The sequence below is a fragment of the Carcharodon carcharias genome, chromosome 16 (assembly GCF_017639515.1).
Source record: "Carcharodon carcharias isolate sCarCar2 chromosome 16, sCarCar2.pri, whole genome shotgun sequence".
Classification (NCBI taxonomy): Eukaryota; Metazoa; Chordata; class Chondrichthyes; order Lamniformes; family Lamnidae; genus Carcharodon; species Carcharodon carcharias.
Genome location: NC_054482.1, coordinates 91,296,513 through 91,324,158, shown reverse-complemented (window position 1 = coordinate 91,324,158; position 27,646 = coordinate 91,296,513). Strand labels below are relative to the sequence as shown.

General features: G+C 40.9%; 1 protein-coding gene across 7 annotated transcripts in view; it reads left to right on the top strand.

Moving 5' to 3' along the window:
• The window catches only part of ptprfa (protein tyrosine phosphatase receptor type Fa), a 509,773-nt gene that overhangs the window by 178,593 nt on the left and 303,534 nt on the right, over positions 1–27,646 (top strand). For all 7 annotated transcript variants that reach the window (XM_041207577.1, XM_041207574.1, XM_041207576.1 and 4 more), the window contains 2 exons: positions 23,716–23,861; positions 26,224–26,365. In XM_041207577.1, the coding sequence (XP_041063511.1) occupies positions 23,716–23,861; positions 26,224–26,365 (288 nt within the window). The remainder of the gene's footprint in view (positions 1–23,715; positions 23,862–26,223; positions 26,366–27,646) is intronic.

Here is a 27,646-nt window from a genome sequence, read left to right as displayed (position 1 = left end):
TTCTAGCTGAACCTTTGCCAGCATTAAACCAATAATTCCCTGGAAATTACCAACCAACCCAGAATTTGGATGGAGTAGGAGGAATTGCTAAGGATAGAATATGGATGAACATCCTGGAGATCTTTGAATGATAACTCTTGTTATTTCACAAGCATACCAGCAATTTTGCATGGATATGATAGATGCTGCAGAAGTTGACAGTTGAGCAATTGAGAACAATTGTAAAGATTCCCCAAACAGGCATGAATCAGGCTCTGATCCAGATATTTCAGAGTACTCTGCCTGGTAACTAATGAGTCCGAACACCAGTTTTTTTTTTTGAAAACAGGACAAGTTCAAAATTGGCACACTACCTCACATTGTGCAGCCAGTAGCTTTAGGAAATTGGCTGCCAGCAATTAACCTAGAGGATGTGTACTTTCACCTTGTTTTATGTTAAATATTGAGGTAAAAACACCAACAAAAAATTCTAATGGGGGTAAGGAATTTCTCAATGGTCTGCCAAGTTGTGGTCATCCATCTGCAATTAACACTCTCCTTATAAGTGGGCAATCAGTTCAACGAGAGCTAGTCCATTATTGTCATTACCTGCCGTGGAAGCTGACATATGTGCTCCCTTACAGGATAAAGCTCTTGTGACCATGAAGTCCAGAATTAAAACCTTATTGACCAATAAAGTGCAGCCTTTGAGGAGGCTAATGGCTCTGAAAGCTCACCAGAAGTAGTAGTAAGAACAGTTGATACTAAGAATTACAAAGACGGATGCTGCCTTGAGGCCACACAACCATAAGTGATTTTTCACAAGGATTCATGTCCATTCGTTAGAGGGATTGTTAGAGTCTGGAACATCAAGATAGTTTAGAATCAGATGTTCTGCTGGGTTGTTCAAAATGACATTAGGGTCTGTAAATTCAGAGCTCTGGGGCATCGTACCGGGATGTATTACAGAAGATGTGAAACAAGAAAGACCCCCCCCCCACCCCACCCCTGCCAAGAAGTTCCTGGCACTTGCTGGTAAGATCAAACTTCTGATGGGCATTTTCCCTGCACTGAGAACCATCTAATACTACAATTTAAATCGGAGACTCCGGATTGTTTCGACTGTTTTACAGGAATAATTACCCAGGAAAAGAAAGAAGAATTAAACCAATTCTAATTCCTGGGTAACTATAGTACTGACTCTGCCAACTACATCCCCCGTTCCAACTACCCTTCTGACCCCCCCCCCCCCCCCCCCTCTCCCAACCACTTACCACCTCACCCCCTCATGTCTTCTCCCTGCCCCCCCATCCTACCCACTTACTTCAGAGCTACCTTCTCCCTGGCTTCTCAAAGTGGCTGGGACCTTTAAACTTATCTGCTTGATGGCAGCTGGTGCTGTAAGAATTGGGGCCTGGTTTCATTTCCCCTGATGCTACTGCACTCAACTGAGGATTCCTGAACAGCTGCACTGTATGTTTCTCACCTGGCCCGTGTCGGAAGGTTAGGCACAAAATGTATAGCTGCATTTTAGTGTAAGTTAAAAGGAGCGGAAAGGAAACCTGACTGTGATTGTCCCTTCTTGAAGTTCGGCCCTACATTTTATGTGGGTTATAATTGGAACTAATTGATGGACAAACTGGCTTCATGCTCACATAAATGGTGAGCCAGGCATCCAAATGAAGATAATGGCAATGCTGCATTTTGAGATGAGCTTCAATCATGAGCCTTCAATGGCAAGAATCAGTTAAAAAAAATTGCTTTTTGATAAAATGTTGATTGCTATTTTTAAACTCAGTAGCAACCTTCATTTTCCACTTCCCAACTTCAAACCCAACAAAGGGTTACGTTTGGATTTCATTACAATGACGTAAAAAAAATTGTTGGCAAATATGGGACAAGAACCATTGTAATTTGCACTGATAATAGTAAGTCCTCACTTTAAGTCGCCCCGCATAAAGTAGTTTGATTTTAAAGTAGTTTATTCTTTCGTACCTGTTTCTCAGGTTTATGTTGCAACTTCCATTTATTTTCTACAAGAATGGCACAAAGCATTTTGTGAACTATTCATTTGTTGGCACATTCAACAACAGCCATTGTCCCTCTTGTAGGTGGAGTGGGGAGTAACAGAAGACAGGTTACACTTACAGTGAAAGAATCCATGGGAGTCCACTTGAGAGTTGTCTCCTTTAATTTGCAACCCAACAGTTAGCTGGGGCGAAAGACATTGTCAAACTCTCCACATTCCAAAATTGTAGACTTGTGTGTTTGGGTTGATCCAAATCTTGTATTTGATCCGGGGGTATTGATATAGAACGCTTCTGTCAGATCTTGTAGAGCTTGAATCCTCTATATTGTCATCAACATTGGGCATTGTCATCGCATGCCTTGCATGTTGTCATCACATACTGGCAGGTTTTTTAATGCTGATCTAATGTTGGGCCCTATGACCTGATCGGCACCATTGTGAAGAAAGTGAGATGTTTCTCTGCACTCAAGGGAACTTGATATTTTTTTTAAAAATGCTGCAGCAAAGTTCTGAAGGAAGAATACCCAAACCAGCAGGTTTCTTTTGCAAGAAAAAAGTTGAAGCCTGGGCAGCTCATTTCTGTGAAGAAAAGGCCCATTTCTTGACTCTGCAAACTGATTTCAATTTTGGTGCCCCAGGTGTGCCTGCTTGAGTGAGGCACAGAAGCCATTTTCAAACTTGAGAGAGAGGCATTTGATGCTGTACAAAGGTAAAATTGTTTTCCTTGTCTCAGGACTTGCTTGGGTGAAAAATACAGGGTATACAGTACTTACCCTTCAAGAGCCGACTCTGCAGTTGTCTGATTAATTTTAGACCCCCCAGTCTGGCCCTTGTTTAGGTCTGCAGCAAGTGAGGCAGGAGCATTAGCATTTTCTTCAAAAGATCCTCCAAATCCAGTGGCAAGAAAGATGGTGTAACAGCAAGGACTTCAAGCCAACGTGCCCAGCATTGAGAAGCTAAATCACTCAAAGCCACCTCCAGCAAAACACTTTAGGGATGTCCTCAAAGCATCCCTGAAGAGGTCAAACATCTCCAACCCATAGTGACCAACCAAAATGGGAGAAGGTTAATTTGGGAAGGCACTGACTTCAAAGACTTCAAGAACGTGCAGAGGCTAAGTCAAGGCGGCGAAGAGAGTACAAAAACTTCCAAGCAACACCTGCCCATGTGGCAGAGTCTGGAGATTGCATATTGGACTTTTTCGCCATCTCAGAACCCATCAAGCCAGAGTGAAAGTGAGTCATCCCCGAAACCTAGGGACTGCCTAAGAGAGACTGGTGAGTGTTATCTAAGGTGAATTTATATAGGACCTCTTTTATATTTTGTGATTTATTTTATTTTGCAAGTTATTTAGGCTAGGAATGTACAGTGCTACACATGTATTGTGCAATATCTCAACTTGTACATTGGTTTTTCGGGCGAGAAATGTCTGAAGGAACTTAACTCTGGCTTTAACATTGATTCCTAAATGGGAACCCATGATTCACTTAAAGTTATTTCACATAAAATCACTACTTTTAAGAACGCAACCACAACTTTAAGTGAGCACTTACTGTATGGTGTATATTATTCCTGGCCTCAATTGCAATAATTATTTTCTGAATATCTGTTTTGATATTTGAAAAAGCTTATGGTTTCTTGTTAAATATTTCAAGTCAAACATATTTCACCTGCTATAATAAAAACAAAATACTGCGGATGCTGGAAATCTGAAAAAAAACTCAGCAGGTCTGACACCATCTGTGGAGAGGGAAACAGGGTTAACGTTTCGAGTCCATATGGCTCTTAGGAGCTAAAGGGAAGTAGAAACGTGGTGAAATATATACTGTTTACGGTGGGGTGAAGCTGAATATAAGGTCAGTGATTGGACCGTGAACTCTCTTCTATCTCCACTCCTTTTTAATCCCTTTCAAAAAAAATATTTTTCTATTATTTTTATTCATTATTCTTTATTTATCCCCTTTTTTTTTTATCCCTTTTTCTATCCTTTTTCCCAAACCACTGCCCCCTCCCCCACCCCAAACCCACAAGGGCCACCTGTCACTTGTTTCATGTTGATCTTTCAGAGTGCTGACCCTTGTTCTGCGATTAACACATTCTGCTTTCTTACCTTTATGCCAGCATCAGCACCTTCTTTAGCCCTTACTACTACCATTAACACTCCATTTGCCCTTTTATCCATGACATCTTTTGTCAATCCCTTCTTAGTCCCCACCTATCGCTGAACTTATATCCAACTTCACCTGCTCCACCCCACTTAAACAGAATAAATTCCATCACACTTCTCTTTAGCTCTGAAGAAGAGTCATAAGAACTTGAAACATCACATATGTTTCTCTCTCCACAGATGCTGTCAGACCTGCTGAGTTTTTCCAGTATTTTCTATTTTTCTTTCATATTTCATCTGCTAATGCTTGTTACTTTCTTCATTTAAGATTTTAACAGTACCTTCCCTGACAGGATTGATAGTCCACCTGTTTTAAACTATACTTATCAGTACAACCCAAGTTCAGGCTATGCGTATCGTATAAATTGATTTATTAGGTTTCTGATTTAAATACATTTTTATTTGCGTTCTGCTTTAAAGAAAAATGTAGATTACTGTGGAAGCTTTTTAAAGGGTATTGTTATTTATTTTGTTGAATTCTTTTTCTAATTTTTTAAAGAAGTGATTCGACCTGCATACACTGCAAAAGAAAAGGTCAGATAATGTACAGAAGTTATTTATGCCTTAATTTCCATCGGTTGCACTACCTCTTTATTAAGCTATTGCATCTTTTGGCACTTGCCAACTTTCTTTCGATAGTGTGTTGGAGCCAAGAACAGAGACAGCATTATCAGCTTTGAGAAAATGGGTCTATATTGGATTGCATAATTTGTCTGATAAATTGATTTATGAGTGTGTTGAACCTTTAAGTCATTATGTAGTTTGCACTTCAGTCTTCTGCTGGGTGCTGTTTCTTCCAGTAATATCCTGTTGGGTCGTACACTTTTAGCATCGTGCCACATTAAACACATTTCAGCCATGTAGATACAGTGTAGAATTAGTGATCAGGCAAGTGTCAGCAATGAGTAGGAGACACAATTTTTTCCAGATTGATCAATGCGTCTGTGTACTGTCCTTGAAAGTAGAATAATCCAATCTGAATTTGAAATTACCTTGTAAAGCAGTGTTTGAATTGCCATACTTTGAGAAGAATTGCATATGTTCAAGTGCCCGTTGAAGGTACTTTAACTTGACATTTGCCCAGATCTTGGGAAACAATCTATTGCACTCTCCCACATAGAATTATAGACTTGTAGAATCATAGAATGGCTATAGCCCAGAACAAGGCCATTCAGCCTGTCGTGTCTGTGCCAACCTGCTGCAAAAGCAACTCAGCTAGCCTCACTCCCCTGCCCTTTTCCTGTATCCTTGCAATTTTCTTTCTCTTCAGGTGCTCATCTAATTCACTTTTAAAAGCCCCTGTTGTATCAGCCTCCACCCTTTCAGGTAGTGCATTCCAAATCCTAACCACCTACTGTGTAAAAAGGTTTTTTCTTATATCACCATTGGCTCTTTTGCCAACCACATTAAATCGTTGTTCTTTGGTTCTTGATCCTCTTGCCAATGTTTCTCTCTATCTACTTGTGTTGACTGCTCAACACTTCTATAAAATCTTCTGTCAGCTTTCTTTAGGGAGAACAAGTCAAGTTCTCCAATTTATCCACATAACTGATTCCAGGGATGAAGGACTTCATTCTCATAAATCAAATCCTTCCTAAAGTGTGGCACTCAGAATTGGACACAGTACTCCAATTGAGGCTGAACCAGTGTTTTATAGAGTTTCATCATAACATCTTTGCTTTTACACTCTGTTTATAAAGCCCAGTGTTTCTATATTTATTTGTTCATACGATGTGGGTGTTGTTGGCTAGGTCAGAATGTATTGCCCATCCCTAATTTCCCTTGGAGGTGGTGGTGAGCTGCCTCCTTGAACTGCTGCAGTCAATGTGTTGTAGGTACACCCATAATGCTGTTAGGAAAGGTGTTCCAGGATTTTGACCCAGTTACAGTGAAGGAATAGTGATATATTTCCATGTGCCCTTTCAACCACTTTCTCAACATGCCCTGCCAGCTTCAAGAATTTGAGTACATACATTCCCACTTTAGAATTGTGCCCTTTTTTATATTGCTTCTCCTCATTCTTCCTCATTCAAAATGTACCACTTCTCTGCATTAAATTCCATCACCGCATGTCCATCCATTCCACCAGCCTGTCAAGTCCTCTTGAAGTCTATCACTCGCCTCCTTGTAATTTTTTTCTTTATTCATTCACAGGATGTGGGCTTTGCTGGCTGGGCCAGCATTTATTGCACATTCCTAGTTGCCCTTGAGAAGGTGGTGGTGAGCTGCATTCTTGAACCGCTGCGGTCCATGGGGTGGAGGTACACCCACAGTGCTGTTAGGAAAGGAGTTCCAGGATTTTGACCCAGCGACAGTGAAAGATATATTTCCAAGTCAGGGGGGGTGAGTGACTTGGAGAGGAGCTTCAAGGTGGTGGTGTTCCCATTTATCTGCTGCCCTTGTCTTTCTAGATGGCAGTGGTTGTGGGTTTGGAAGGTGTTGTCGAAGGAGGCTTAGTGAATTCACAGTACTTACAAATTTTGTGTCAATTGTATCAAGCACAACCAAGTCTTGGTCCTTAATATATTATCAAGAAAAGCAGCGGTCCTAATACCAACCCCTGGGGAACTCCACTATACACCTTTCTCTTGTTTAAAAAGGAACTGTTAGCCACTACTGTCTGCTTCCTGTCAGCCAAATTTATATCCATGCTGCCACTGACCCTTCTAGTCGCTTGATGGTACAGAACTTGAGTACTGCTGGAAAAAGAGAAGCTTTGACAGCATGTCTTTTTTTTTCAACAGTACTGTCTCTTCTGTAGGCTTCAACTTTGCTGACAAGTCCACTATGTGGCACTTTTGGAAGTCCATATACACCACATCAACCGCATTACCCTCACCAATCCTCTCTGTTACCTCCAAAAAAAACTCAACCAAGCTAGTTAAAAACATGATTTGTCTGAAAAAATCTATACTGGCTTTCCTTAATCAATCCCCAATTGTCTGAGTGAGTGTGAATTTTGTCCCAGATTATCATTTCTAAAAGCTTTCCTGGCGCTGGAGTCTTTCATCCAAGTCTGCGATAAAGTGGATCCGCCCTCCCTTAGCATTGCCCCCTGAAAACTATTTTGTCTTTGAGGAGGAACTTTCACCATATTTCAAGCTTTTGAGCATGCGCTTGAATATTTTATGGTTAGCATCACAAAAATCATCTTTGCCACTATCTTGTATGTCAGTATGTTTGCATTATGACATACCAGCGTTATGATATAAACGCAGACAGACTAATTCTTTTTGGAATATTTAAGGACAATTTTGGAAACTGAGTTAGCTTATTGTCAGTAATGTTGACCATGAAACTATTGGATTATTGTAAAAACCCAACAAGTTCGTTCATGTCCTTTAGGGAAGGAAACCGATTGTCCTTGCCTATTTGGGCCTATATGTGATCCTAGACTCTCAGTACTATAGTTGACTTTTGTATTAAAAGCCACTATGATGGACTGCAGGAGTTCAAGAAGGCAGTTTCCCATCAATAAAAACAAAAAAACTGCGGATGCTGGAAATCCAAAACAAAAACAGAATTACCTGGAAAAACTCAGCAGGTCTGGCAGCATCGGCGGAGAAGAAAAGAGTTGACGTTTCGAGTCCTCATGACCCTTCGACAGAACTTGAGTTCGAGTCCAGGAAAGAGCTGAAATATAAGCTGGTTTAAGGTGTGTGTGTGGGGGGCGGAGAGATAGAGAGACAGAGAGGTGGAGGGGGTTGGTGTGGTTGTAGCGACAAACAAGCAGTGATAGAAGCAGATCATCAAAAGATGTCAACAACAATAGTACAATAGAACACATAGGTGTTAAAGTTAAAGTTGGTGATATTATCTAAACGAATGTGCTAATTAAGAATGGATGGTAGGGCACTCAAGGTATAGCTCTAGTGGGTTTTTTTTTATATAATGGAAATAGGTGGGAAAAGGAAAATCTTTATAATTTATTGGGAAAAAAAAAAGAAGGGGGAAACAGAAAGGGGGTGGGGATGGGGGAGGGGACTCACGACCTAAAGTTGTTGAATTCAATATTCAGTCCGGAAGGCTGTAAAGTCCCTAGTCGGAAGATGAGGTGTTGTTCCTCCAGTTTGCGTTGGGCTTCACTGGAACAATGCAGCAAGCCAAGGACAGACATGTGGGCAAGAGAGCAGGGTGGAGTGTTAAAATGGCAAGCGACAGGGAGGTTTGGGTCATTCTTGCGGACAGACCGCAGGTGTTCTGCAAAGCGGTCGCCCAGTTTACGTTTCGTCTCTCCAATGTAGAGGAGACCACATTGGGAGCAACGAATGCAGTAGACTAAGTTGGGGGAAATGCAAGTGAAATGCTGCTTCACTTGAAAGGAGTGTTTGGGTCCTTGGACGGTGAGGAGAGAGGAAGTGAAGGGGCAGGTGTTGCATCTTTTGCGTGGGCAAGGGGTTGTGCCATAGGAGGGGGTTGAGGAGTAGGGGTAGGGTTTCCCATCAACCCTTGGGCAATTAGGGAGGGCAATAAATGCTAGCTTTGTCATCGGTGCCCACTTTCCTGCACTAATAAATAAATTAGATCTGGAGATCCAGTGTACCAGAGCTAACTAGATTGGAAAGAGATAAAAACAAAAAACTGCGGATGCTGGAAATCCAAAACAAAAACAGAATTACCTGGAAAAACTCAGCAGGTCTGGCAGCATCGGCGGAGAAGAAAAGAGTTGATATTTCGAGTCCTCATGACCCTTCAACAGAACCAGGCTCCCACAATATATCCGCTACAAATTTGAGGTCCTAATTCTCACCAAGTCCCACTCAGCATCTCCCCTGGATGCTTGATGTATATTGACTCCTGATTAAGCAATGTATGGGTTTTAAAATTCTCATCCTTGTTTTAATATCACCTTCTGGTCTCTTGTCTCCCTAGCTCTGTGATCACCTTTAGCTCTAAGGCCTCCTCACCCGCTACTAGATTTCAGTGCTCTGCAAATTCTGGCATATTGAGCATTCCTGATTTTAATCACTCCATCATTGATGATGCTGCTGAGGCCCTAAGCTCTGTAATTCAGTCCCTATATCTTATCGCCTCTCTCTCTCTGTCTTTCCTCCTTTAAGACATTTATTAAAACACACCCGTTTGAACAAGTTTGTACTCATCTGACCAAATATAATTTTCTGTGGCTCTGCCTGATTTTGTTCCATAACACACTAAAGTGCTTTGGAGTGTTTTATTACTTTAAAGGTTCTATATAAATGCACTCTGTTGTTGGGTTTTATTGATTTTTCAGTAACAAAGAAGCTGAGAGTTTGGTGGAGGATAAGGTTATAATATGGTTTTGTTTTTATTCTCTGCCGTATCCCTGGATTGTCCACTTTTACTTATTGGATTGAGAATTGCTACGGTAGATTTGGGGTATGAGCCTTTTGACGTGGAATCACCTATTCAGTGCTGCAGTGCAGGATACCTAAACGTAAAATCACAGTCTGGTTCCAGAATACAAATTTCTTTGGACTTCATGGGATTATGAGACTGACCCGCATCTGTGCTTGTGTCCAAGGCCAGCTTGAACACAAGTTGATCAACCTAGTTATGGGATTTTTGTATGAACACTTTGATGGAGGAGAATATGATATTAGTTACTGGCAATTCTTTATGACTAAATGGGTTTCTCATTTTGTTGCTCCAAGTTAAATCAGAGAATATGAAGTTATATAATGACAGGACTGTTCGCTCTTCAATACATTGAATTGTAAAATGAGTGAAGTGTTTCTGTCTCAGTAGCATTTCCTCATGGTATAAAGAAACTGCATTCATAAAGCTGCCAAAGTGGAACAGTGTTCAATTAAGCTGTCCCTTTAAGGCCACAAAATGTAATTCCTATGGGACAGAGCTGTGATTAGGCACACGTTGAAGTCATAGGCTAATTGCAGATGCTGAGGGAAGTTTTATCTCGGGTGCTTTCCCCTTGGAGGGAGTCCAAGTTATTAAAGTCAGCACAATTCACCAGGAAATCACTGGCTTTCTCTAAGATTGTTTTGTTATCATTTGTTAAAAATAAATGATAACTAAGTTGGAAGTGATTTTTTTTAAAGGAAAAGCCCATTTGCCATAGTATCATAGAAGTTTAAAAGCCCAAACTAACTATTTTAATACAATTTACCTGCTTAGGGTTATTGCTGTGTACAAATATGTTGGCTGTAGACACAAATTAATTGCATTGGTCTACTGTCTCCAAACCATGTCTCCGAGAGTATACTGTCCTTGCCCTGAATTTACATATTTCACTATTATCCAAGCGTAACCAATGTATCTCTAGCAAAGGCTTCTCTTCCCTGTTGTCAGCAAGTGAAAGCTTGCAGCATTAAGAAGGGACCAAAGAAATATGAAACTGAGTATATGGGTGACGGTTTCCTACTATAGCGAGCTCAAATGGGATGAGCAGAATAGTATAATCACATGGAAATTGTAATTCCTTTCTGCCTGAAAACAACATGAGGGCGAATATCAGCGCGTACAAGTGGTGAACCATGATGTCCAGGCAGCATAGGAAAAGGACCTGGAGCATGGACTTGTAGCTATGAGAACAAAAACAAAAATACCTGGAAAAACTCAGGTCTGACAGCATCTTCGGAGAGGGATACAGTTGACGTTTCGACCCTTTAGTATGACCCTTCATCAGAACTGATAATTATTATTTTTGTTTTTATTCTAGATTTCCAGCATCTGCAGTAGTTTGCTTTTATCTTATTGTAGCTATCAGAACTCATCGCGCAATGTTTAATGATATAGTGAGATTGTACTAATATTTTTAATTACCCACCCATTGTATGAACGGTTTTTTGATTCATGAAATTATGCAGGAATTTAATCATTGAAATGCAGATAGTGATTTAAATGAACCACGCCTTCAATCTTGAATGAAAACAAACCAAGAGTAATTCTAGGAGAGTGGTTAGGTATGGAGCCTGAGCTACTGCCTGATAGTGAATTGAATCATCATTAGAGCATGATGAGGCAATGCGGAAACAGCTAAAATGGCTGCTGAAGGGAATGCACACTCTAAATGGGGCCCTTTATAAGTAAATGGCTAGAAATGGTGTAATCAAATAAGGGAAAATAATAGATGCAATGTATGGCATTAAGGATAAAATCAGTGAAATAATTACTCTGACCACTACAGAATATCAGGATTAGAAGTTGTCCAAAGCAATTACATGTATCATGTATAAAGTATTTTTAGTTGAATCAAATCCAAAAAGGGTTAAATGATGTGAAGGAGAGCCATTTAATCATTTGATATCCAGACTGTGAAATTCAGGTTTTGGTATAAAGTAATGTGATAGTTCAGTTTATCATACTAGAAAATCATATAACCAATCTGAGAATATAGGGATGGGTGTGTAGAGAGGAATACTTTTTTGTAGTGACAGTACTGCTGTGGGAGGAACAAACCTATGGAGGTTTTCACGATCGAGTCGATATGAATGATTAGCACAGTTGTGTAACGTCCACAAGTACCAATCAAATAAGTTGAAATGATTTGTAAATTACCCAAGAGCCAATAGGAAAAGACATCTATGTGAAAGAGAATAAGGATGTAATTTGCTGAGTAGGCAGGATCCTGTCTATAAAATTAAAATAATCTGGTTTTCTAGTGCAACGATCTTGTATTTAGCCTTTTACTAAGTGGTCTCCCCTCATACTTATTAATTGCTGGATTTACTAAGTAACTGGATTTTATTGTATTTTCTTTGTCAGTCAGTAACAATCTTTCCTTAAGGGAAACAGGATTTTCTGCACGGGGCCAACTTTATTATTCTTTGTTCTCAAATCCTTATTTATCTATATCACACTTAACTAACCCTTGGCATTTAAAATTGTGTAAAAGATAATCAAATGTGGTGACTCAGTTACTATATGGCACAGAATCACAGACTATAGTCCTCTCAAACCTGTGACAATGAGTAGGTTTTCAGTGAACATGATTCCTCGGTATCCCTTCCTCCCTTTTGTTCCACTCCTCCCTTTCACTTTGCCCTCCCTTTTCTTCTTTTATGCCACCCAGCCCAATGTGACATCAGCTGCAGCTCATTTGTGCCACAGCTTCTCAATACCATGTGATGTCAGCCCGTATCACAGCTGCTGTGCATGTGTACTGCACATACTATTTCCAAATCTATAAGTACTTGTGCAGATGTTATGATATTGTGCCAATAAAATAGAATCTTGGCTTACTCCAGTGTTGGAACTTAATTTGGATGGAAGGAAACCCAACATTTCAACCTCTGTACCATTCTCACTGAAGCCCCCTGAAGGGTAGAGGAGTGGAACTCCTTTGCACATTTCTCTTTTGTATTTACATGCTACCTCTTGGTGACATCATGCATAGACACTTTGGTGAGGTTTGAAATATATGCTGATGGTACCCAACTCTACTTCTCCTCCACCATTTGTGGCCACTGCGCTGCCTTTGTTTTGTCCAATATTAAGTTAGGATGAGCCATGATTTCCTTCAGCTTACCACTGGGAAGGCCAAAGCCTTCCTCATTGGTCCCCATAATAAATTCTGTATTTTTGCCACAAATTGCAGTGCCCACCCACATCCCCCCCCCCCCACCTCACCACCACCACCACCCCCAAACATCACTGTTTATTTAATTGCTGTTTGTTAGCTGTGTCCACTTTTAACTGCTGTATGTCCCTACACTGCAGCAGTAACTACTCTTGTTTTAGGAGTCAGGTGTTCTCCCAGTCTGGGCTCATTCAGAGCTTAAGGGGCCAAGTAAAATATGGCTGGAGTAGGAGGAGGGAGGATCTGGTTGACCTTCCCCCTATCCCATGGGAGAAAATTGTAGATTCCAGATACATGGCCAAAACAGGCACCAAAGGTGAGGCTCATAGTGGTATGTGTGTTCATATGCCCCATGCTGATTTGGTGTTTGATGACACTGTCCCAACAAATTTCGGTAGGATCAGCACTACAGAGTGGCAGTGTAACTGCTGGGATCACATCTTGAGAAAGTTTGGCCCTTAAGTCTTCAGGAGAAGAAGGTTAAGAGGAGAAAATTGTAGGAGGAAAGAATAGAACCAGAGTTTTAACTATCTCATGTTTATGTCAATTAATTCAGGATCATTCAGGGTCCCAGTTATGCCTGTCTCTTTATGGGGTATTTGGAACATTCCTCTTCCAGTCCTACTCCGGCCCCCTCCCACAACTCTTTCTCCGGTACATCGTGATTGCTTCAGTGCTGCTTCATGCTCTTGTCTGGACCTGGAAACATTTATTAATTTTGCTTCCAATTTCCACCCCTCCATCATTTTTACATGGTCCATCTCTGATACTTCCCTTCTCTTCCTTGACCTCTCTGTCTCAATTTCTGGTGATAGACCATCCACCAATATTCATTACAAGCCTACCGACTCCCACAGCTACCTCGACTACAGCTCCTCACACCCCGCTTCCTGTAAGGACTCCATCCCATTCTCTCAGTTCCTTCGCCTCCATCGCATCTGTTCTGATGATGCCACTTTCAAAAACAGTTCCTCTGACATGTCTTCCTTCTTCCTTAACCAAGATTTTTCACCCACGGTCGTTGACAGGGCCCTCAACCATGTCCGGCCCATCTCCCGCGCATCCGCCCTCACACCTTCCTCTCCCTCCCAGAAACATGATAGGGTCCCCCTTGTCTTCACTTATCACCCCACCAGCCTCTGCATTCAAAGGATCATCCTCCGCCATTTCCGCCAACTCCAGCATGATGGCACCACCAAACACATCTTCCCTTCACCCTCGGGCGGCATTCCACAGGGATCGTTCCCTCCTCCATCACCCCCTATACCTCAACCCCCTCCCACGGCACCTCCCCATGCAACCGCAGAAGGTGCAACACCTGCCCCTTTACTTCCCCTCTCCTCACCGTCCAAGAGCCCAAATACTCCTTTCAAGTGAAGCAGCATTTCACTTGCACTTCCCTCAATTTAGTCTGCTGCATTCGTTGCTCCCAATGCGGTTTCCTCTACATTGGAGAGACCAAACGCAGACTGGGTGACCACTTTGCAAAACACCTTCGGTCTGTCCGCAAGCATGACCCAGACATCCCTGTCGCTTGCCATTTCAACACTCCACTCTGCTCTCATGCCCACATATCCATCCTTGGTCTGCTGCATTGTTCCAGTGAAGCTCAACGCAAACTGGAGGAACAGCACCTCATCTTCCGACTAGGCACTTTCCAGCCTTCTGGACTGAATATTGAGTTCAACAATTTTAGATCATGGACTCTTTCCTCCATCCCCACCCCCTTTCCGATCCCCCTTTTTTCCAATAGTTTATATAGATTTTTCTTTTCCTACCTGTTTCCATTATTTTTAAATGTATTTTCATCCATTGTTTTATCTCTACCTTTTGGCCTATTTTGATCCTTTCCCCCCCACCCCATCCTCACTAGGGCTATCTGTACCTTGCTCGTCCTGCTTTCTACCCTTAATGTCACCTATTAGCACATTCCTTAGATAATATCACCACCTTCAACACCTCTTTGTCATTTTGTCTATGACATCTTTTGGTTATCTCCACCTATCACTGGCCCTCTATCCAGCTCTACCTGTCTCTCCCCACAACCCCCCCCCCCGCTCCAACTTAAACCAGCTTATATTTCACCTCTTTTCTATTTTCCCTTAGTTCTGTTGAAGAGTCATACGGACTCTACGTTAACTGTGTTCCTCTCCACAGGTGCTGTCAGACCTGCTGAGTTTTTCCAGGTATTTTTGTTTTTGTTTTGGATTTCCAGTATCCACAGTTTTTTGCTTTTAATTTAATTCAGGATCATTAGTTGAAAGCTCTTGCTGCAGCATCAGGTGATCGATCCCTTTTTTTAATCCTGGTGAGCATCGCTGAATTTCCAAAAAATGTTCTGCTTTGTTCAGAATATTTAGTTACCTGTAAGGAGCAATGTGGGTAACTCTTAAATGCCCTCAGAACAAGGGCAATTAGGGTTCAGCAATAAATGCTGGCCTAGCCAGCGACGCCCACATCCCATAAATGAATATTAAAAGATGATTTGCATGACATCACTCCTCTTCAAACCAAAAATCCCATCAAACAATAGCATTATCAAATTTCTACAGAAGCTCACTTTGCCACACTGAGTTCTCTCCTCTCGTGTTTAATTTTGTTCCCCTTTATGTTTTTAATCCTTTTTCCCTTTGCTTTTTATTTACCCTTCAATTGCTCATTTTACTCATTCACAGGATGTAACCGTCACTGGTAAGACCAGCATTTATTGCTCATCCCTAAATGCCCTTGAGGAGGTGACTGTGCTTCATTTTCCAGAATGCTGCAGTCCATGTGGAGTATAGTTTGATACAACTGAGTGTCTTACTAGGCTATTTCAGAGGGCAGTTAAGATTCAAACACATTGCTGCAGGTCTGGAGTCACATTTCGGCCAGACTAGGTAAGGATAGCAGATTTCTTTCCCTCAAGGGCATCAGTGAACCAGATTAGTTTTTATGATGCTCCAGTAGTTTTATGGTGACTGATACTAGTTTTTTATTGTAGATTTATTTTGATAGTGAAATTTAAATCCCCCCCCCCCTCCGCTGCCATAGTACGATTTGAATTCATGTCACCTGATTATTAGTCCTGGCCCCCTGATTATTTGTCCAGTGACATAACCGCAATACTACCGTATTCTATAATTAGTGTAATTAAGCAAGAACCAATTCCATTTTCACATGTGAACCTGGATGGTGAGTAATAAGTTTTTTGAAATAATGTCAGCAAAATTCTCACTTTTTCTTGTTTGGTGTTCATTCAGTTGGACTTTGCCGTAGTATTGATCAGGAAGGGAACTATGATTCATTATTTTAGTATTTTTTTTTAGCCGTGGGATACTGTAGAGAATTGTTGTAACTCCATCGATATCTTTAGTAACATTAGATAATTCAGCAAAGGATAGTGTTTAGACCTCAATGTTCCTCACCTTTCCCACATCACACAATGCATTTATCCACTGAACCCTCGGGAAGCTTTCCTGTTTGTTTGTGGAAGTGTTATGAAATCCAGACTGACTTCCTTGGGAAGCGCGGCACTCAACTTCCAGCATGCCTCGGGAAATTCCTTGCATGCAGAGCGCTATAATTGAGAAAAATCCCAGACAGCAGACAGGGAGAGGTGCCAAGGAGGAGTCCTGGATGGGCAGAGGTCTCAGTTAAGAAGAGAGAGGAGCAGAGAATGAGGCTCCAAGCAGAAAAAGCACTACAGTTGGCAGACTTTGAGGGGAACTCGAGAGCAGCCCTGAAAATTTAAGAAGGCAGCAAAATGTTGGTGACTCTTGTGCTTTGGGGCATTGGGGTAAAGGCACCCCTTTGGAGTGGTTGTATTCTGCTCTTCATGGCCAAAGAGCTAAAGTTGTGCTGGTGAGTTGGTGCTGGAGTTCAGACTTGAGAATCCAGGGGAACGGAGTCTGTGGAGACCACACTGAAACCTGCGAGGTGGGCCATCGTTGATGCCGTCTGCATTGGAGTGACTTGGAGAGGATTCTAAGGCAAGATCTCCAAAGGTGAAGACTGGAATCCCTCGTGAGAGAGACGGTTTCAACGAGATAGTTTGACTCAGTGTTTACTAATGTCTGGGTGGGTTGTTGAGCAATCTGTGAAATCTGTCTTGGTCACCTCTGCCATTTATTGTACAGAGTGGTGTGTTCGACCACAAGTGGCCTGTTAATTCACATGTACCTCATATTAACCCTGAATGTTAAGAGTACAAGAGCGATATTGTAAATTGTTTTATCTTTCTGACCATGTATAGTAAAGTTTATTTTTTTGTTTAAGACCTGTGAAACCTGGTGGCTTTATTCTCTAAGCATGTGTCTGGAATCTCAAACTTTGTCTACATTAAACAAAAAATTACTGGTCCCTAACCGGATCATACCAAAAACCTGTGGCTCTGGTCCAGGATCGTGACTGAAGTGATGTAGCATGTTGAGCCCAACCCAATGTTGGTCGTTTCCTCCTGCTGATTTGGAGCTTAGCATAGCAAAGCAACAATTGAAGTACAGTAAATCCATTTACCTAAAGTGGATCAGCATGTTTATTTGTCCTCTCTATGTAGCAGAACCTGTAATTTCCCTAAAAACATTAGATGATAAGATCCAGCTGTTGCCTTTGAAAGCACTCATTTAATGGCCAGCTGTGTTATTTACTCAAATGGATCAACTTCTCAACTGCTGAACAGCTTGCCTTTGTTATGCTAATCTATAGTACTCAAAATAATCAGATAGTGCTATCTTCATAGGATCCAAATTCCCTCTGAGACTCTGATCACTTGGATTTGTAGCCATTATCCTTTTCTATGGTGGTACATGTCCTCTAACCCATTAGAAGTAATTGGTCAGGAGGACCAGCTGATCAGAATCTTTTACATTTTAGATGTATTGCTGCATTTTTTGTTATCATCCAGACACACTTTCTGAAATCTCACGTTTTTGAAACCCGACATATGCTGCTTTGTATTTGTGCAGGAGGTTGCATGGACTCCTGGCTCTAACACGGGTCATATATAGCTGGCGACAATCCTAAAATAAAGTTGCTCCAACATCTTAGGCCAATTTTAAAATGTATAGCTTTTTTATTTGAAAGAGGAATCTGTTAATGGTATGTTAATTGTATTATTAAGTTTAAGGATATACAGAGATAAAAACAAAAAAACTGCAGATGCTGGAAATCCAAAACAAAAACAGAATTACCTGGAAAAGCTCAGCAGGTCTGGCAGCATCTAAGATGTCTGTGACATCTTTTGATGATCTGCTTCTATCACTGCTTGTTTGTCCCGACAACCACACCACCCCCCTCCACTCCCCCCACCCCTCCCTCACACACACACACACACACACACACACACACACACACACACACACACGCACACACACACCTTAAACCAGCTTATATTTCACCCCTTCCTTGAATTCACCTAGTTCTGTTGAAGGGTCATGAGGACTCGAAACGTCAATTCTTTTCTTCTCTGCCGATGCTGCCAGACCTGCTGAGTTTTTCCAGGTAATTCTGTTTTTGTTAAGGATATACAGGTTGAGGGCATTGATTAAGTATCTTGAGCACATATAAAGAGAGACTTCTGCGACACTGGGTCTTGGTTAAGGAAGAGATAGACATTTGTAAAGTTGCATTCTGTAAATAAATCTAGTATTAAGTAGAAGATTGACATCTACTTCACCAACTGGCTTTGAAATGAATTAACACTACCAAACCCACCATCCTGCCTCCACCCAGCAGAAGCACACTTCTAGTAGGGTCTCTGTATTGCAGTTAGGATCAGGAGTCCTAGTTTCTTCCCCTCCCTTCCTCACCCTTTGCTGTTCGTTACCCCAGTAGCTTTATCTGTTTTATCTTTATTCAATTAGTGCCATTTAAATAGTAGCTTTCATGTCTTGAGGATCCCTGAATACATTTGAAGTGTAGCCACTATTGTAAGGAAGTAGTAGAGATATCATATTTGCCCAGAAAACGACAGGAACTGAATTCATTGGCAGAACTAAATGTTTGTCAGTTATCCCCTTTATTGCTGATGCCTCATTTGAAGCTGAGCTGAAAGTGGTGTCAAAGCCTTGAGACAAGGCCTAATGGTGGCTCGTCACATAACGGTGACCCTGTAAGAGACTTACCATGTGTGTACTCGCCTTTAGCTGTGTTGTGGTGTGTAATATCCACAGTGTTTTGCCTGTCGAAAGCCTGTGATCACAACTTTTACCCTACAAGGCATTATTCATTCATATAGCACTGTCAGTGCTTTGAACAGGAATGTATCTGGAAACAGTCATTATGTTTGTTATGTAGGAGTTACTCTTAATTGATTTCCTTTTCCCTCCCTTCCCCAACTTTACAGAGTGAAGGTAGGCCCTTTTTGAATATTGCAGATAACAAACACCTCAAGAGTTAAACCTGGAACTGATCTTCAAATAATGGAGCACAAAACAAATTCTAAAATACAAACCTGCTGCCATTTTATAGTAGAGTTCCATTTGTTGCAATGCATTAGTATCCCAGTGTCAACTGATAAATGGCACCACTCTTTCAGGCTTTAAATCACCAGGTTGCCTGCAAAAATTAAGAGCGTCAACAAGCATGCACAAAACCCCGACCATATTTTCTTTTGTCAATAAATGTTTTAATTCAATATTTAAAATTTCTAAAAGCAGTAGTGCAATCTTTACTTCTGACTTCAGTACACTTACCTTCTTGTAATCAATACAAATTGCAAAACCATTGTGATAGCCTGGCAAATATTACCTGCCACCTTGTAACAATATTAGTGGATCTCCTTGGCATTGCCTGTGGTGAAAAATGAGCAAGAACTGTTTCTAAAAATGGAAGTTTATTGAAAAAAATTTTACTTTTTTATCCATGTATGATTTATTTCCTTTATCCTTGATTTTAAGTGTGCTGTTTATTCTTCATTGGCTTTCCTGAAGCCTTTGTGAGTTTAATTTTGCTAATTCAGTTTATTACTTTCTTTGTCTTTGTTTTGTTTCTTTTCTCTAGTTGCAGTTTTGGTCCACTGGAAAAACAATTGTTTTAAACATAATTACTGAGAACAGACAGAGTTACCATTGAATGGGAAAGATAGTGCTTTGGGATGCAGAACTCAACAACTGGAACTGCTGCTTAGTGGAAGGGAGAAAAAGATCAATATTTTTAAGCAATTTATGAAACAGTGAAGTCCCGCTGTTTGTGGTGGTTACATTCCTGCAAAATCTCGCAAATGGCGAAATCATGAATGGGGAACGTGTTTTTGAATGGGACTCAATTAGATTAGTCCAGTCATGCAAGGGCAGTACTGGACAGCAAAACTGTGGTGCAGTATCTGTATAGGACAGAAGGGGGAGCCTCTGAGCATTACATTGGTGAAGACTTAAAATTGAATAGATACGTTATTGCAGCTCTGGACCCAGCAATTCGGACATTTCTGGGTTAACCCCTTCGTTCGGGCTGTACTTCAGCTGAAACCATTCTCTGCTCCTAATGTTGTTGTTGGAGATATTTTAGTGTGTTTATTAACTGTGATTCTCTAGTTTCAAAGTCTTTTAATGTTCTCTATTGGGTGTTGGGGGTCAGGGGAGGAATGAGTGATGATTCTCGTTTGTATTTTGTGGCGGTTACCTGACACACTTTTGAAAATGGCAAGGTGCACTTGAAAGTTTGTCAGATCTGTTAAATCTGCACAAAATATAATATTCAAAGGTCACTTTTTAGTCCATCACCCCCAAATTTTCACACCACCTTCATTTGAGACAGTTCTACTTAAATTACAGAGCAGATTTAAGATAGCAGTGCATGTACAAGCTTTGTAGCTGGACCTGATGGCTGAATACATGCACTTTCCTTTTATTTCACATTATTTCTCTTTTAATCCATGTCAGTTTTACTCCCCTGCTGGTGCTTGACTTGTTTCGGGATAACTTGTCTTTGCAGTGAAGAAAAATCTTTTAAAACACTCAATTTTCTCAATACATCTTCCCATTAAATAATTCTTCATTTTATGCCTTTTCATACAATATATCTTTTCATACAATGTGCGATTGCTTCAAAAGTTTGCTTTTCAGAACTCCAATTTATTAATAACTTTTATCCATTCTGGAATTGTTCATTTTTTTAGATGAAACAACTTTATAATTACAGGCCTTCAAATGCGCCCTTACTTTTGCTTGACTTCCTATTCCCTCATTAGTTGGGAGCAGGTGCACCCTTTTTGAAGTACTCCCACATGCGTGCAGATGGTCTTCACTGTAATTCCCCATTTATGTCAGGAAGTTAAAAAATCTCCATTTCTTATGGATCATTTTCAAAAAAGTTATTGATTTAATTCCTGGTTTCCATAGGAAGTCAAAATCTAATTAAGCTTCAAATCTTGCGCAGGTCCATCAAAGTTATAGTTTCGACCCAGATGATGCTGCATTTAGCCTCAATGTCTCTAGGCTGAAGTGGAAAAATGTCAGCTAGAGTTTCTGATCCTCATTGCTATTTCTAGCTGTAAATGCATTCATGGACGTTAGGTGAGGCAGGGTTTGGCTCTAGGTGACAATTTGGTTAAATAACCATCAAAGTTTACTGTCAATTTGGATGGAATTCTAGGTTCTACACAGGAGGTGTAATATAAAACCAAAATGGAATGATGAGCCTATATGAAATCTGAGTAAATTTGAGTATTCTGTTCAATATTGCGATCCACACTCTATAAAACGATATTGAGACTATAAGAGAAAAATACTGTACAGATCCAATAACATTTAGCCTGGTATAAAGAAGTACAAATACAAAGAAAGATTTAAAAGTGCTGGGCCTTTTGCTTTGGAACAACATGGAGCAGGATTTTTCACTCGGCGCACATGCCGGACATGCCTGAGCATGAAATAAAGTGCGTTGATGTCAGCCGAGCATGCCAACATCGACATGCGCACTCGCAATAGTTTGGTTGGCAAGTGAGCGCCGGAGCCAGCAGTGCACTCGCCGACAATTAAAAGGCCTATTAAGGCCATTAACAATTGTGCTGAATTTTTCACTGCCCATTCAACCTACGGTTGATGGGCAGGCAAGAAGGCCAAGTGGCCTTTGCATTTTTTAGGAAACCTCATCCACAGGTAGGATTTGGTTTCCTAAAGCAAATAAAAATAAAGTAGAAATTTTACACTTGAATTAAAAACAGAGTTACATGAGGGGACATGTTTTATGAAACTTTTATTTTCATTAGTTTTTTTAAATGGCACTTAATCTCCCTGAAGTTGCTTCGTGCCTCGGAGATTGAAGCGCTCTTTCGCACGCATGTGCGAAGTTTGCACTAGGCCCACTTGCCTTCCTCCCCCTGCCTGCACATGCAGCGCTAAGCACTGCCACTTGCGTTCCACGTTGAGTGGGTCTTAATTGGCCCGCCTGTGTGAAATCACAGTGCAGTGCCAATCACGGCCAACAGTCGGCTTCCCGACTGTCCCAGCCAAGGGCAAAATTCTGTCCGTGGAATCTGGGGCAATATGATAGGGCAGGGCAGATAAAAGCATAAGTAAAAACAGAAATTGCTGGAAAACTCAGCAGGTCAGGTCGTATTTGTAGGGAGAGAGAAAGCAGAATATTTCCACTTGGGATGATCAAGGCATCAAGAATGAGGAGTCATTGATACAAGTGTGAACACAACAGATTTCAAATTGTGAGCAAGACAATTTTCTTAATGGAGATTTGAGAGGCTGTGCTTTGAAATTTTCCCCTATGGTTAGTGATTGAGACAGAAACAATGCCAACTTTTCAGATTACAAACCTATTGAACAAGAAAAGACCTGATGGTCCATGGCCCCTACAGTTGTGATGATTCAGGCTCAGGTTTAATTGAATAAGTAGATAAATGGAAATGGGATAATGGGGTATGGGACAGGGTGGTTAGAGGTTATTAGGGCTACCTGCTCACGTGAAAGTTCAAAGGATTACAGTAGTTAGATTTAATAGCTTCTTTTAGTATTATTACTTTTATATATTTCTATCTCTGTGTAAAACTGACTTCTTGGGTGAGATACCAGCGAAATGCTGCCACCCCATAGAGCTGTACCCTACACCAAAGAGGAGAGTAAAAGCAGAATACTGCGGAAGCTGGAAATCTGAAATAAAAACAAAATTTTGGAAAAACTTAGCTGGTCTGACAGCATCGGGCGGGGGTCGGTGGCAAGTAGGAGGATTGGCAGCAAGATCAGAAGGTGGATTTCAGTCGCCCCTTCCTGATGCCAGGCTCTTCGATCAGGCACTGAGTGCCTTTGATGCAGGATGTTCCTTGGAAACCCGCAATTGAATATGCCAGGGTTCATCTGTCGTGCTCCCTGCATGACAAGCCCCCCTACCCACCGCTGGGTTAATAACAGCAGTGTGTGGGATGAGGCCCTTAAGTGGGCATTAATTGGCCACTTAAGGGCCTCAATTGGTGGGGCAGGAAGGCTATCCAAATGCCTTCCTTCAATGGACTTATTTGGGATAGAGATAGGAAGGTGGCGGGATTCCCACCAACCAGCCTCCCACCTGATTAAACACCCAGTAAACTACTTGACACAGGAGGGCACAAGATTCTGCCTTTAATACCTGTCATCAAATGAAATTGGAAGCAGGAATATAAGAAAGCTGAAGTTCAAAGTGTTGTGTGATTAATAAATGTTTGGGTTCCGAACCTTTTAAATCTCAACAAACCAAAAGTAAATTTGCTAAAGCATTTGTGTTTTCACCATGAGTTTGACTACAATTGTTTAGAAACCTAAATTAGTGGAATTTTAGCAACTCATGACCACAGGGAAATGACAGTGTTTAACTGGATACATTTGAGTTGTACGTTTTAGTTGATCCCTAAAACAAATTGGTCCATTTGCATCATCCAGTCCCAGGACCTCTTTACAATCTGAATTGATGCATTCTTTATTACGTTGCATTTGTTTTAATGAGGTTCATTCTACCTGCAATGTTCTAATTGTGCACGAACCAGTTGTGTTTGGGTTTACAAGTGTTTTGAGGTAAAACCTAGGCAGTTGGACTAATCTGCAATACTGTGATAATTTGCAGCTCTGCCAAGTTTTACCCGAATCCCTGTGGATCAGATTGGAATTTCAGGAGGAGTGGCTTCATTTGTGTGCCAAGCAGTTGCAGAGCCTAAACCTCGTATCACCTGGATGAAAAAAGGGAAGAAAGTCAGTTCTCAGCGCTTTGAGGTAAAACTCTTGTCCTTTAAGAACTTTTTAAAAAAAACATTGGAAGAAAACAGACTTGGAAGAGCCATGCATTCTGAAATAAAAGCAAAATACTGCGGATGCTGGAAATCTGAATCAAAAGTAGAAGATGCTGGAAAAACTCAGGTCAGACAGCATCTGTGGAGAGAGAAAAAAACACAGTTAACGTTTCGAGTCCTTATGAATAAGGGTCATAAGGACTCGAAACGTTAACTTTGTTTTTTTTCCTCACTTCACAGATGCTGTCTAACCTTCTGAGTTTTTCCAGCATTTTCTGTTTTTGTTCCATGCATACTGAATATTGTTATGTAGTGGAACTGACAGTAATTATGCCTTTTTTGGTTGACCGAAAGATGCATATAGAAATGTATCACCATGTTTAATAGTCTCCAAATCTAGTCTCGGTTACTACGAGATGATAACCCACCTGAAGTGTTTCCTCTGCCCAATATGAAGTACATTCAAGTCCAGAAGCGCAGGTTGGCAGAACTTGAGGCATGGGGACCCTTTAATTTGTAGAGAGGTACCACTGGAGTTTAACCAACTAAAACTGTGCAGCTTACCAGGGTTGATTCCTGTTGCTTGTCCAATAAGATGATCCTACTGTTGGGACATTGCCTTGTAGCATTAACTGGAGTCAAGTGTGAAAAATTCCAGCCTTGTGTCAGGTCTGCCCCTCCTTGTTCCATTGCCCCATAAGGATCCTTGTGGGGCAAAGGCACAAGCATGCCTCTAATGTAGAATTGTAACTTGTACTACAGGAGGAATGGAAGTTAGATGAGGTAAATAACATTGCTGCTCAGTAAAATGACCAAGATTGTGCAGCCTGGTTCTGGGTTCCCCCACTTGAGGAACTAGTTTACCTACCCTAACAAATCTCTTCTATCATTTAAAACACTTTGATTATTTCACCCATCTAAAATTAAAGGATTACAAACTTAAAGGATTACAAACTAAGCTCATGAAATCTGTCCTCATGATTTTAACCCTTTGAGCCTGGGTAAAATTATGGTGAATCTGCGCTGTTCCCCACCAAGGCCAGTATAATCCTCCTGAGGGTGCAGTGCCCAAGACTGAACACAGTACTCTAGATGCTCCTGACTTTGAAGCACCACTTTTGCATTCCATATCTCCTGAGATAAAAACCAATGTTTGGTTCGCCATTTTGTTTACTTTTTGTACCTTTGAACTCGCTTTTAGTTTTGTGTACATGGAGACCTAAATCCTTTTGTTCCTCCACAGCCCTAATCCCCTAATCTTTCACCATTAAGAAAGTATCCTGATTTGTCTTTTCTCAGATCCAAATTGGATGACTTCATATTCCTGCACATTGAACTCCATCTGCTATAATTTCACCCACTTGCAGTCCATGATGCTTTGTAACCTGCTGCTCCCATTGACACAAATTACCATGCCACCTAACTTGGTGTCATTTGCAGACTTGGATATTCTCTTATCCAAGTCAGTAATATATATGCTAAAAAGGTGGCGCCTAAGTACAAATCCCTGAGGAATAGGAGTTGTCATATTCTATCAATCAGGGTCAAGCTGTCAGGTTTAAATTCCAGCAAAGCTTGGCAGTTAACTGTCAGTCACCATCACATGCATTCTCCATGGCAACGCCTCTACTAATCAGGGTCCACTTGCCAATCAATCAGCACTCTTTTTACATACAGTATAAATTGTTGTCTTCCCCCATATTAGTATTCTTGCGAAGTGTCCTGAAGAGTGCAAAACCAAAAGCTTTGACATGGCTCTTGTTTTCAGCAATGCTCAAATTCAACTAGGTTAGCCAGATTCCCAAATCTATGAATTCCAAGTACAATAATCTTTTTAACCAATTAAACAGTTACTTTAGCACTTCAACAATTGAATAGAAGGAGTTGAATTCATCATAGCTAAACTTGATCCTGTCTTCCCAATGTCCACAAACGAGCATTTTACAGCGGATATCACTGGCTAGTAAGCAGGAGTGACTGAAACTGTGGCTGAGAGTAGCAAATAGGAAATAAGAAACTGAAGACTTTCAGTTTCATATAACTATTACATTAAGCAGTGCCTTTACCCACTAGTCCATTAAAGTGCAGTTTATTCAGAAACAGTCTAAGCCAGCATTTATTGATTGCACCTGTATCCTAACGAGCGATATTTCAGAACAAGCAAGGGGGGCGCATTTGCTGGACTTTAGTTTATACAAAATAAGTCTTGTTGGTGCTTGGCTAAAGTTGTGAATAATCTATTCACATTGAAGGAAAATCTTTTATATGACTCCCCATAGTGAGGTCTTTTTTGATCTCTTCCATCAGTTCTTCATTTAATTAGGTTTTCTTCAATTGATTTCCAGGTTATAGAATTTGATGATGGCACTGGATCAGTGCTTCGAATTCAACCGCTAAGGGCACCACGAGATGAAGCAATTTATGAGTGCACAGCAACAAATAGTATTGGGGACATAACAACAAGTGCCAAACTAACAGTACTAGCGGGTAAGAACTTTTTTTTCCCTAGTGTTGTAGCATTCAATTTATTAATGCAGCATCAAATTTCACCATGTTACCAGTAGATGCAGTATATCACTGTAGTTTCGTTGTTAATATGACACTGGTGCACATTTGTTGATGGAGTGGTCAGTTGAAAAGCAAATATTTAACTTGGTATAATAAATGCAGAGTTATGCAGAACTGAAAAGAGGCAAGCTTGTTAAAGACAGAAAAGAAGACCATGAGAACAACAGGAGATAATTGCAGAGACTAAAATAAGACTCTTCATGCTCCATTTTCTGTGTTGCAAGAGATTTTGCAGCATGAGGTGTCTATTCACATTGCAAGTTATTCAGCCTGTTCATGTTACACTGATCACCCAGATATCGCATTGGCCTCACTGATTACATGGAGTTGAACTCTTGTTATTCAGCTCACCTCAGAATTACATTTTCTAGTGGAATTGAGAAGGCTCATATGACTCATTCCTGGGATGAAGGGCTTATCTTCTGAAGAAAGGCCCAACCTGTTCAACCTCTTCTCATTAGAAGAATGAGAGGTGATCTTATTGAAACATTAAGATCCTGATGCAACTTGATTGTGTGGATACCGGGGGAGGCTAGAACTAGGGCACACAGTTTAAAAATAAGAGATCTCCCTTTTAAGATGGAGACAGGGAGAATTTTTTTCACTTCAAGTGCCGTTAAGTCTGTGGAATTCTCTTCCCCAGAAAGCAGTGGACGTTGGGTCACTGAATTTATTTAAGGCTGAATTGGATAGATTTTAGATAGAGAAGGGAGTCAAATGTTATGGTGGGGCAGACAGGAAAGTGGAGTTGAGATCGTTATCAAATGGCAGAGCAGGCTCGAAGGGCCGTATGACTGCTCCCAAGTTCTGATGTTCTAGTAATGGGTTCATTGACTTGAATGTGTGAGCCCTGACCAAGAATGTGAACTCATGAGGTCTACATGAACATGAATGGAGTTTGTATGCAGACCAAACTGAGGACCTATTTCATTTGTACTGATTTTTTAAATGTCTTCATTTGACCATTTTCCCACCCCTCAGAGGAGTGCTTCACAAAGTGTAAACTGTGAAAGCATGTAAAGGATTGTGATAATTCCCCAATAATGCTGGTGGTTTAGGCAGAGTGATGAATTTGAAGGTTCAGGTGTGAAGGTGCAGTAGCCATTTGAGTTGAGTCTGTCTCTCTATGATGTGTCCCTACATTACAACAGAGAGCCCTTTGTACTGAATATGGTTTCACAATGAGAGATTTTCAAACCA